The sequence below is a fragment of the Neopelma chrysocephalum genome, unplaced genomic scaffold, assembly GCF_003984885.1.
Source record: "Neopelma chrysocephalum unplaced genomic scaffold, ASM398488v2 Primary Assembly neopelma1_23, whole genome shotgun sequence".
In the NCBI taxonomy this organism is placed as follows: domain Eukaryota; kingdom Metazoa; phylum Chordata; class Aves; order Passeriformes; family Pipridae; genus Neopelma; species Neopelma chrysocephalum.
In genome coordinates, this window is record NW_020897691.1 from 4,561,995 (window position 1) to 4,574,364 (window position 12,370).

At 37.6% G+C, this 12,370-nt stretch overlaps 1 protein-coding gene across 3 annotated transcripts in view; it reads left to right on the forward strand.

Moving 5' to 3' along the window:
- B3GALNT2 (beta-1,3-N-acetylgalactosaminyltransferase 2) overlaps positions 1-12,370 on the forward strand; it is a 44,394-nt gene that overhangs the window by 11,102 nt on the left and 20,922 nt on the right. For 2 of the 3 annotated variants that reach the window (XM_027685044.1, XM_027685056.1), the window contains exons 2-7: positions 4,283-4,430; positions 5,698-5,798; positions 6,892-7,085; positions 8,119-8,214; positions 11,259-11,369; positions 12,128-12,209. In XM_027685044.1, the coding sequence (XP_027540845.1) occupies positions 4,283-4,430; positions 5,698-5,798; positions 6,892-7,085; positions 8,119-8,214; positions 11,259-11,369; positions 12,128-12,209 (732 nt within the window). The remainder of the gene's footprint in view (positions 1-4,282; positions 4,431-5,697; positions 5,799-6,891; positions 7,086-8,118; positions 8,215-11,258; positions 11,370-12,127; positions 12,210-12,370) is intronic. The other variant, XM_027685048.1, reaches the window with a different exon arrangement.

Here is a 12,370-nt window from a genome sequence, read left to right on the forward strand (position 1 = left end):
CATTAAAAACCAGGACTATGGTTGCAAAGTCTTAAGAATAGGCAGAGATAAAACCCTGGAATGTATGGGCTTTTTTATTTTGGAGAGGGAGTTTTCCTTTTTAATCTTATCTTATGAAGTGGATTAGTTGACGATATTCTAAATAACTTCTGCCTGGCCTACTTAGTTCCATTCATTGATTTATTCACACACACACACAAAAAAGGCTGCATGGGTAGCAGAAGATACAAAGCCCAGCCTTCTGTGGACCTCACTTATTTTAGCAGTTTCCAGTGGAAGTGCTGTGGTGCCTGATAGTGCAGGGGAGCCTACACTCCTGCGTTTCTCAGTGCAGGCACTAACGAGTCTTTTCTCTGTCCAGTCCAGTTGCATGAAATGTGGACACTTAGTCACTTTGTGAGCTGCATATTATGTCACACTTAACAAAAAATGACTGGCAAATTCAGTAGTTGGTAGAGGACTCATCAATACAGAGATGTGCAGCAAGACTGTGTTTGTTGACAAAATCTAGCTAAATGATCTCTCACTCTTTTCATCTCCTTGTAATGAAGTAAACATAATTAACAGCTTAACTTGACATTTTACTTGAGAATCAGTCTCATGGGAAGAAGAGATGCATGTTCATCTTTGTAGTTTGGGATTTTGTAAAATCTCAAGAGCTGTTGACTGCTGCTGAGGTGGTTAAAATTTGAGTAGGGTCAGCAGACTCTATGTCAGCAGTGACCTCTTTCCATGGCCAACTCCGCAGGAGATACACCTCTGCGTCTTTACCCTTGTCTTCTAAAGGCAGAACTTTGTGCTTTACGTAGGAGCTTGTTTACTTTTTCCTTCATCTTTCCCAAACTTTGATCTGTTCTCAGTGAAGCTTGACAGACAGGTGGAGGTCCCAAAGACCAGCATTTTCACCAACTTCCATGAAACTTGGTGACTGAGAATCTTGTGAAAGCTTACTGAAGCTCCTACTGAGGTGAAAACCTGTACTAATAAAAGTACACGTATGGTCAGATGGCAGAGAATTGTGTGTGAGCCTTACAAATATCACAGCCCAAGAAAGCTTCAGTAGGAGCCTATTAACATTGTGACACAAGGCTCTGGAAAACTGGACTTCAGTAGTCTTAAGGCTGACAGAAGTACTCCTTGCAGTTGCTGTACAGCGTTAAATGAATCTCAGCAGCTGAGAGAGGGCCACTTCCTTTCATGTTTTTGTGGCTTTTGCTCTGGATTAACAGCCTCCAGCAAAACAGCAAAGTGAAATCAATTTTGTTCCTGATGCTAAAAGAGTGTAGGGTAGACATTGTGTATTTGTCTTATGTTCCACTGAGAAGTATTGAGCTAAGTAATGCAACAGAGATGCAGCTTTAAGTCAGTAAGAATTCAAGAGCAAGGCAGCTAGTAGTAGTGTGACCTTTGAATTGGAAAGGCTTCTCCTTTTGCTTCCCTTTGGTTCGCAACACTTTTAGGGTTTATTGTGGAGTGTGATGTATAGCTTTCTTCTTTTTATTTTTTCACCCCCTTCACAAACCACACAATTTACACTTTTTTTTGCCTTTGAAATCAGAAAATGTAGAGGCTTAATTGTCTTGCACAACTAGTTCAAGGTAAGAGCAATATGGTATGTATTTTTTAAGCCTATTACCAACTCTTAAAATTTTGGCCTAATAGTGCACAAAAATAGAATGCAAAATAAATAGGTTTGGTCCCCAGTGCCAAGTATTGATTGGTTGTCTAAATTGTCATCATTGACTTTGAGGTCAGCAATGTTTTCTCTTAAATTATGCTGCATCAGGGAATATTTATGCAAATATCTGAATTATCCTTATAAATTAATAATAGCCTTAGTATTTTTTCCTTGTATCTCTCTCTTTATCTCTCTTTTTTTTTTTAAATAGTGCTAGTTCAGAGAGACACATGAATCTATTTTTCTGAAAGTTTAGTGTTATTCCTACTTTGCCATAGGAAGTAGAAACATTTGCTAATAAGCAGAAACCTGATTCATTAGATTTTTGTGAAATTAACCTTTATTTTTTTTCCATTTTCAGTAGTTTTAAAAGTAAAATGACATAACCTTTGGGACAGAGAAGACAATCTTCTGAATATAGACCACTGTAATGCTGTTCTGAAAGCAATAGGATATTAATTCTGTAACATCTGTTACATGAACATTGTTCCCATGTGAATGGTTCATAAGGAAAAGCTTCACTCATTTTAAAATATAAACTAATTAAAAGTATGTATATTTGATTCGAATAGCTTACTTTTAGATTGGGGGTTTTTTAATTGATTTCAGCCAACTTATGCTATTCTGAGTCAAGTCACCCCATAGATTTATGCTTAGTTTTATTTTTCTTTTTTTGATGAAATGAAATGGTTCTGCTTCTAATTAAAAGTGATATCTTAAAAAACAAATCTGTGTAAACGATATCTTATATATGATCTACAAGCACATTAGTCCTATGAGCTTTGTATTGGAAGGCTTGCATTTGAGGTTGAAGAATAATCTAAGGATGAAAGAAGAATAAGATAAAAAAAGGGATGTGTGAAAAGCAATTATGTGACCACACAGGAATTTGCTATATTGTTGTAGTCTTATAAACACGAGTCTATATCGTGTATCTCTGCTGTCTTGGAGAGCTGGTGATTCTTGGTTATGTAATGACCTGTGAAGACATTCCAGTACAGATTCATTTAAATAACTGTGGAACTTAATCTTCTTCTAGAAAACCACTGTTTGCATGCTTACATTAGTGAGAAATAGACAGGGAAAGGTCTACCTGTGGAAACATAGCTGTACTTTTTCTGCTCTTGTATTGTTTTGAGAATCAATTGCAGATCAGTTTTATTTGGCTTTGGGACTAGGGAGTCAGGGCTAAATAGCCCTAAAGCAAAAAAAAAGTTCTGAAATCTCTTGATGCTGATTCAGCACAGAGCAGAACAAGGCTAAGGCCAAGTCCTCTCCAGTGCATGCTGCACACTGATGGTGGGATATAAGGCTTAGATAGATGTCTGGTGTGATTTGGCACAGCAGTTCTTGTAGCAGGTACTGTGAGGTCCTAGGTTAGTGAGCAGTTTAAAAATAACATCTATCAGCTTCAAAGTGGAGAAAAGGTATGCTCTTACAGGAGGTAGAATCTAGATAATAATATAATTATAATATTATTATAATAAGAAGAATTCTCTTTCTAGTGAGAGTACACAATACAGATTTGGCCTTATTTTTGGTCTCCTAAAGATTATATTGCAAAGAATGTTGTCTATGAAGTAGTATGCAGTAGTTTAGAGTGCACTCACAATTGTTTTCTTTGTCTGCAGCCTAATGAAAAAAATAGTGAGATGAGAGGGGAGCAATCCATTGCTAAAACTAAATACAAATCTGTCTTAACTCTAGAATGTCTGATAGATTAAACTAAGGAAATTTGCTTTAGCTACTTGCCTGACTGTTTGAAGGCTCTAAATCAGAGCTTCTCAGGTCTCTATCTGCTCGTAATCTGACTTGAAATCAAGTCCAGGTTTCATGATCTCTAAATTAAAACAGCACAAGCTAAATCCTGGGTTACAAGTATTGGTGGTGACATCCAGTTTTGAACAAAGCCAGAGCATTCCCCTGTGAAGGGATGTAGCACCCTGTCTGAAGGCAGAGTAGTGTTCACCTTCAAAAGGTTAGAAAAGATAGGCCTTGATGTACCACATTGAAATGTTAAGTTAGAAAGGTGGTCCATCAGCTTTAAAAAGAAAGAGAAAATAGGCATGTTAGTGCAGGTTTTGGCGTGTTGAAAATGTTTCCCAGATTCTGAACTAAGAATGCAATAGTAATTCTGCTGCTTGTTTTTAGTGTGTCATTTCTCTTGCTTTTGAGATGCATTTGAATCACAGAATTACAGAATGATTTGAATTGAAAGGGACCATAAAGATCATCTAGTTCCAAATCCCCTACCATGGACAGGGACACCTTCCACTAGACCAGGTTACTCAAAGCCCCATTTAACCTGGCCTTGAACACTTACAGGGATGGGGAAGCCACAACTTCTCTGGGCAAATTGTGCCAGTGTCTCACCACTCCCTGAGTAAAGAATTTCTTCCTAACATCTAATGTAAATCTCTCCCCTATTTTAGTTTAAAACCATTCCCCCTCATCTTATTGCTATATGCTCGTGTAAAAAGTTGCTCTCCCTCCTTTTTATAAGCCCTCTTTAAGTAGTGGAAGGCTGGAATTTTAATTCTTGTTGCAGCTCAGGATTGTGGTGATATGTGCATATAATAAATCTTTGTCACTTTCTGTTTCTAGGTCCACTGTCCTTATTTCCTCAGTGGAAGCTGAAACATTATGATGTTATTGTAGGTGTTTTGTCTGCTCGACACAATCATGAACTACGCAGTGTTATAAGGAACACTTGGTTCAAGCACCTGAAACAACATCCTGCACTGAGCCAACGGTAATCTCTAGTGTTTTGTAATTTGGGTCTGGGGGGAGGGGGTGAGGACTGTAATGCTGAAATATCTTGATTTAATAATTTTTTTAAGTATTTCCTTTTTTTTTCTCTCTCTATTTTTGGACATCTTGTACTCTGATAGCTTTTTTTAATATGTTTAGTAATATAAAAGAATATTTCTTGTCTTGGGCTGTAACTATTTTTTTTACACTGCTGTTAGTTTTTGCAATTAGTCACCACTGTTCATTAATGATGTATAATATAAGCCCTTCTCTTTTTTGTGTTGCAATATCTGCTTTGTACGGTATGCAACTTGAAATGCTTAGTAATCCAGGACACTCGAAAGTGGGCAGGATTGCATTTGGTGAGAGAAACACAAAAATCTCTTGCAACAGCCTCAACTGTAAAGTTCAGGTTTGTGTCCCACTGAACCAGGTGCACCGAACTGCTGCAGTGTGAGTGACCCTTCCTGATTGCTTGCATAGACCTGTCAGTCTACAGACAGGGCTGTTTTTGCTGAGAAGTTCTGCTGCAGTTCATTCCTGGAAACGTTGCCATCTTGATAGGCCTCACACCTTGCACCGAAAGCGCTTCACTGTTCACAGATTTGGTGTCAACGTGCAGTCTGGAGCTACTTCAGTCATCTAAAAATGTGACCTTTCGTAGCTTATATGGAGTTCTGGGAGGGCATTCAGCTGCTAGGTGAAGAGCTAGCTTAGTGGATTCTCTTGCTCTTTGTACTGCTTGTCTCCTGACTGTGGAACAACTATGATTGGGGCTGGAGAGAGGAACCTCTTGTTTTGCTACAACCCAAAGTTGAAACATTTCTTTGTAACAGATAGTCTAGAGTCCTTGTTCCTCCTTTTATGCTACGTCTTTTTTTTTCTTATTTTTTTTCACTGCCTTTTGAATGTAGAGTATTTAAACAATCTTGAATTAAGTAAGAAAGCCAGGCTGGGAAAGGCAGGTCTTCAGGATTCTTCAGTGTTACCCTAGGTACTTTTTCTGTTCAGTGTGCTGGCTGCCTTTAATCTCATTCCTAGCTGCCAATCTTCCTGCATCCTCATAATGAGATGTAAATGTTAATGTGGGTTTGGAATTGAGCTCCTATGAGAGGATTCACGTGATTGCTCTACATACAGACTGTCATTGCTGATTTTTAAGCAAAGCCTTAAACCTCTGAAAGACAGGCCGTTGTGATAAAATAAGGTGATTGAAGATGGAGGGAGGAGGGAAGAGAACTGGTGTTAATAAAACCAAATTATTTTAGTGTCCTTGTGAAGTTTATAATAGGTGCGCATGGTTGTGCTGTGCCAGTGAAGGACAGAGAAGATCCCTACTCCTGCAAACTTCTGAACATCAGTAACCCAGGTATAGAAGTTAACTTTTAAAAAATCTATGATCTGAATTCTGAGAGTAGTTTGGGGAGTTAAACTGGGACAGCCAGTCTTGAAAACAAATGCTGCTTAGAACTTGCTGTCTTAACAGTTGCATAACCTTCCTGCAAGTACCATGTGCAGGCAGAAAAGGGAGAGATATTGGGGTGTGTGAAGGGGGGGGTCATTGACTTCTAATGGACTTGCGTTTTCCTTGTGTTAGGGACAGTCTCTCCCATATAACATACATTTTTACTTGATTCATATGTCAAATGAAGTTGGAGAGAGCCAGAATGACCCAGTATGGTGTCAAATGTGAAGAAAGTAGCCAAGGTGACTGAGTCTTGAGTGTCAGATGGACTTCTCTGGTGACAACGTGAATTCCAAGCAAGTCTGGATGATAGGTTTTTGAGATTCCGCTTTAGAGAGAGAAAAACTAAGAAATGTACTATGGGGAAAAAAGTTAAATGCTGCCATACCAGAATTCCTGACAAAAATTGTAAATTTGTCCTGTCACCTTTTATTTTCTATTTTATTTTTGCTCTTTAATTACAAGTTAGCTAAGGACTGCTTGGCACTTGAGCCATGATTGAACACAAAATGCAACTTCTGTTGCTTTCTCTTTGAATGGTAACATCTGCTGCTCCCAAGTGTAAATAGTACCTCAGGGCTTAGGGAAGACAATAATGCCAAAAAGCAAGTAGCTGAATGAAGTGGAGGTGTATGTCATTTTGATGGCATGAATAATTATTTTAATATGCTGATATACAGGTATTCATGCAGTCAAATAGCATTTTTTGCCTTCACTCTGTGGATTTATTGTGTTTCTAATCTTTTCCTTGTGGATATGTAGGCATTGAGTTGCAATTGTTGTTAGCCTGCAGATTGCTGTATCACTGAATTTCTCCTTGCTGCAGTCTGCAGCCTGTTGTATTTTCTTTTACTCCAGTGTTTGATTAACATTGCGCACTTGTGAGCTGTGCTAATTAATCAGAATGCTTTGCATATATGCGGTGTGCTATGTGTGTATCCAGTTCAGAAACTGAGAAGTCTTCTCTCCTTACCTCTGTCCTTTCCTTTTCATACAGTTTTGAATCAGGAAATCGAAGCATTCAGTCTCCCTGAGGATGTACCTTCTGTGCTATCTGAAGAGAGAATTGTCAGCGTGAATTTTCGTGTACTTTACCCCATTGTCATTACCAGTCTTGGGGTATTTTATGAGGCTGATGGGGTGGGATTCCAGAGGAACATCACTGTAAAACTGTACCAGGCAGAACATGAGGTAGAGTATTGTAGTTATCTTTTGAAAGTGGACTAAGGCATGTTGTCCCTTATTGTGGATTTAATTCTTACAGAAAGTGACATACTGGGTTGGTGATTTAGAAGTACTTAACTGACAAGTGTATAAAATACATTTTTGTTCTGTTGCATTGTCAATTCTTATTTCATTCATATATATGTATATATATACACACATGCAGAGACACATCCTGGATGAGGAAAAGATGGAATTCATGAAGTGCTATGAGTTAATCTAAATGCTCTTATGAAAGAGCACTTACATCTAATTCCAGTGCACAGTTTTTTGATTGTATTTGAGGTTCTAAAGTATTGATATGTATTAAGGAATAAAAAATAAACTAATATATTTAAAACACACGTGCAGAAACATACATTTGGTGCCTTCAAGCAGAGAGATGCATGACAGCTGGAATTTTTTCTAGTCTATCTTCTGGCAAAACATTTTAAGATTTCTAGAAACTGATATTATTTACAGGTAATAATCAAACTTTGTTGATAATTTCCCCTACTCCCAAGCTGTTATGGGTTTGATAGAATAGCTTAGTGCTAACCTGGAGGAGAAGAAAATCATTAAGTATGATTGTTGCATTTGATATATTGCATTTATCTCTACCAGTAAGTTAATAGGTGAATTTCAAGACTTCTGGCTGTGCTACAGTAGAAAGAATTTTAAGTATGACTTTTATGATGAACTTTTAAAGAATTTGGTTTATAATAGCTGTAAAAAAATAAAATTACACTGTAATCTGGTTTATGTGTGCTAAATGGTAGAATTCTAAATGTTCAAAGTCTAATAATTTTATCTGCATTAGCTTTTTACTTCCAGTGAAGGATAAAAATCAGTAACAAAAGAGAGCTTGGAGACTGTTTTCTGAAGATTGGGAATTTGGCAATGGAGCATCTTTATGTAATTTGTTATTATCTAAGAGCCATTTGATGGCCTGTGTAATATAGTAACACTTTTAATGGGTGTTTGGGGGTTTTTTATTTTTTTGTTTGTTTGTTTTTCATAGGAAGCAATCTTCAGTGCTCGCTTTAGTCCACCAAGCTGTGGAGTGCAAGTGAACCGATTGTGGTACAAGCCAGTAGAGCAGTTTATTTTGCCAGAGGTATGTGCAGTATCAGAACTGCTTTCAGTTCTTTTAAGTCATCTGGACAGATCGACGGATAAAATGGACAATTTGGGCCAGTTTATTCCCTGATTTATTCCCCTGGCTCCATAAGAATGAATGCATTTGGAAACCTGTTCATTTTAAGGGGAATCTGCAGCTGATTGATTGGTGTATCATCTTAGACAGTGTTAACTAAAAAATACTGTGCAAGTTTTTATGCTGGCAGGAGACCTTTCAGGTGAGCAGATGACTTGCAGTACTTTGTGCATATGTTTTGACAATCTAATTTCATACTGAAATGATTAAGGGTTTATTTTACTTTTTAAAAAAGTGTATTAGTTACCCAGTAATTTGGTAGTATATCATGTGAGCCTTTTCCCTGTAAGACTTACTTCTGAGATACTAAAATTCTAGGCAGTTGTAATTTTGCTATAAATGATTGCATTTTTCCTGAGAGACAGATGGCAAGTATTTCCTTTGGAGAGAAGATATTAGTATTCATATATTTCTTTGTGTGGGCTTCCTTAATCTGATATGTGTCACGTGCTGAATGCTTACAGGATAACGTGATGTTTGTAATGTAGATTAATGGGGCTTATGCACAGCATGTAGTCTCCTGTGATACTCAGGATGCTGAACCATACACAGTGATTCAGAAGAGATGAGAATGCCCATGTGTTCCTGTCTTCTTGTTTGTGAGCAGTAAATTTAATAAGCTGTTTAATTGTCATAAAATGGTTTCTGAGGCAGCATCTATTCTCTGCCTTTCCACCTTGAAGAAGTAATGGATTGTACAGACTGCTGAAGAGCTTCATTCATCTTCCAGCTGAAGTGCCGCTCTTTCTGCTCGTCTTGGGGAAAGGAAGGGAAATGCAGCATTCGAATAAGCATCTGGCAGGCCAGATTGTGAAAGACAGAATCGATCATTCAGCTTTGGAACGACTGAAAGCACAGAAGAGCAGAACCACTAGCAGATAACTAAAACTCACACAGGAGCTCTTATAGCCAAGTCTTAGCAATGCACTTATTTTGTCAAAAAGCCACAGGCTGCTTACATGAAAATGGGACTCTGTACTAGACATACTCTCTGTTACTAATGTGGAGTAGTTAGAGGAACAAAAACCACGGCACTGTTTAACATTAGGAAAGGAGTTTGGCAGGGCTGCATTATGTGAGTACAGCTGTTCGGTATTCACTGCAAATGCCACTGTGCTCTGGCAGCAACAAGGCTGGAATTTAAATAGGGAAAAACAGATGATGTAGTCTCAGGTGTGCCGCTACTGTTTTTGCTTTAAGCATTTTCAGGCCTCAGCTTTCATTAAGTGGCTTGGAGTAAGGATAGCTGAAGGCTAAAGTCATTAGAAAATTTGCTTACAAGTCTCTTGACTTGGAGAATAATGATAGTTCGCAGCTTTAGGACACCTTGCACTGAGGTTCACTGGTAATAACTGAGTAAGACTCTTGGTACATGTTTGAAGTCAGTATCAGTAAGAGTCAGTGCTGAGAATTTAAATGTTTCTGGTTGCTGAGGCGTGAAAGGACTTTCCTGTTCACTAACAACTTCCCGAAGGTTGTGTCTGTAAACAAGCCACTGAAGAGTGGTTAGAGCCTAGCCCCTACAGCAAAAAACATCGGAATGGGAAATGAGAGTCATTGCAAACAGAGAAATTGAGCATGTAGGTTTTACTGTGCAGGGTGTTCAGAGGTCCTGCTGCTAAAAAAAGTCTTTAATAATGGTCCATTTTTTTGATAACTGAGAGATAATTAAACAAACAAGGGGAAGGTATTGAGCATGAAAGTCAGGCTTGATGAAAACTGGCTAGCTCCATTATTAGATTATAAAGCTGGCATTATAAAAAATAGATGAGAGACTACTGAAATACACAGCTGTGATTAAATACTGAGACTGCTGCAGATTTAAGACCTACTTCTAGAGGAAAGCAAAGAATTAAGCAGAACTCTAATCTAGACTTTAACAGTGTGTCAATAACTGGAGAATTTCTGGAGAAAGTTTCTAGTGTACAAGGAAGCTAAAATGGGGAAGAGATGAGAGGTTAGTACAGGTAAACAGACTTCCTAAAGCAACAGAGATGCACCTACAAACAAGTTTTTTCTTTCTTTCAAGGCCTGTAATAACTATCAGTGTGTTTCCTATGAAACTGAGAGAGATGAAACAGAATGTGCTTATCTAGCAGTCAGGAGTATAATAACCCTACAACTACTCTTTACTCCTCTATCATAAGGGTAAAATTGCTTAAAAAATATAAAAAAGTATAATGCTACCAGTACTCTTACTGTACAACATGCCACCTGTTCCTTTGCGTGCTCTCAGGGGTCTTCAGTTTAAAGATGAGATGAAGTACTTTTAAATGCAAGAATTTACACACACACACATATATATATATATATATAAAAACCATGGAGTGAGATAGCTTAATTTGACAGGTAAACCCAGAAAATTTTAAAGATAGTCACTTGTCTTTTTCTTCCTTATCAGCCAAAATGTGAGGCCAGAGTTCTGTGACTCTCTTACAGTAGCTTGTGACACCTTTACCAGGATAAAGGTGGCTGTATTTTCCTTTGAGTTTTACTGGTGTCAGGATCGAGTCTCTGATCTCTGTTTAGCAGATAACTAAAAAGCTGCACTTACTTCCAAATCTGTTTTAACGTATTCTCTTTGTAATGCAGGATTTTATATTTGATTTTTAAAAATTCATTAGATCACTTTTAAATGCAATCTTGATGATTTTAGAAAGCCAAAGCTTTTTACACTAGGCTTCTGTTAAAAGTGTAATGTTCCTAGTACAGAGATTTGTGATTAGTCTTAAAAGCATGATTATGTGTTACTGAGTTTCATGGGTGTATTTCTTTTATGAGTAACTTTTTTCTATTGAAGCGTAAGTAAAACATTGATGTCATGCATTCAAGCTAAATCTTTTATGAAGTTGACTGTTTTAAAATAAAAGAAGACCCAAACTGTTTGATTTTCATCCTTTGAAATCTTTGAATACCTGCAAAACAGCGTTTTGCTCTTTTACCAGAGTTTTGAAGGTACTATTGTGTGGGAGAGCCAGGATCTTCAAGGCCTTATTTCAAGAAACCTTCATAAAGTGATGGTGAACGATGGAGGAGGTGTTTTCAGAGTCATTACAGTGAGTCCCTTCACATTCCCTTCCACCATGTTTTTGTTTTTCCTATAAGTCTTGATTATTTAGCATTTTATTTTTCTATGTTTCTTTGTGTAAATCATTAATTCAGTAGTTTTTCTGTTGTCTCAGAGGGGAAGTTTGCCTTCTAGCAAAAAATTATGCCTGTAAGTGCCATTTTCTTTTATTTTGGAGGGAGTAAATCTCACCTTGTCTTTCTCAGGTGTGAAGCAGTGTCAATATCAGAGATGACAAAATGTGGGTCAAAAATGCTGTGCTAAAATCCCAGTTGATGGAATTAAGTCTAGTTGGGGGTTTTTTTGACAGCATGTTTCTTTTCCTGTCAATATTGCTTGCTTAAACATGCTGTGCCGTTGTAATTTAGCCAGAATAACTTTATATTTTGCTGTCAACTTTGAAACTAGTTTTCTGGAAGTTTCAGGTTCCACTAGTTTTAGGTAAAACAAAAAAATGCCACAAAACTGTACAGTTAAAAATCTTAATCTTAGTCTTTCATGGCGCATGGTGTGATTCTTGGGGTGGTCCTGTGCAGGGCCAGGAACTGGACTTCGGTGATCCTTGTGGGTCCCTTCCAACTCAGGATATTCTGTGATTTTACGATTGTGCAGGTACCTAAACCAGAAGAGCCTTAAATTTGTTTTGTTCTTGGCTGCCAGAAAACTTCACACCTTAAAAACATAGGGAAAAACACATCAGTAATGCAAGATGAACTAATCTATTTCTTTCTATTAATTTGTTCCGAGCAGGCAGGGGAAGGGTCACTGCCACATGAACTCACAGAAGGAGTGGAGGGAATAGCAGGTGGTTTTATCTACACTATTCAAGGTAAGTCTGCAAAATGTAGCATCACATTTGATGTTATGATAAAACAGGTAATTTAAATTACATTTCTGAGGTATAGTTTGTGCTGTCTCTGTGAACTTGGTCACCCTAGGTTTTCTTTTAGTAAGAACAATTAATTTCTTTCTGTATTTTTAATGCTTAAG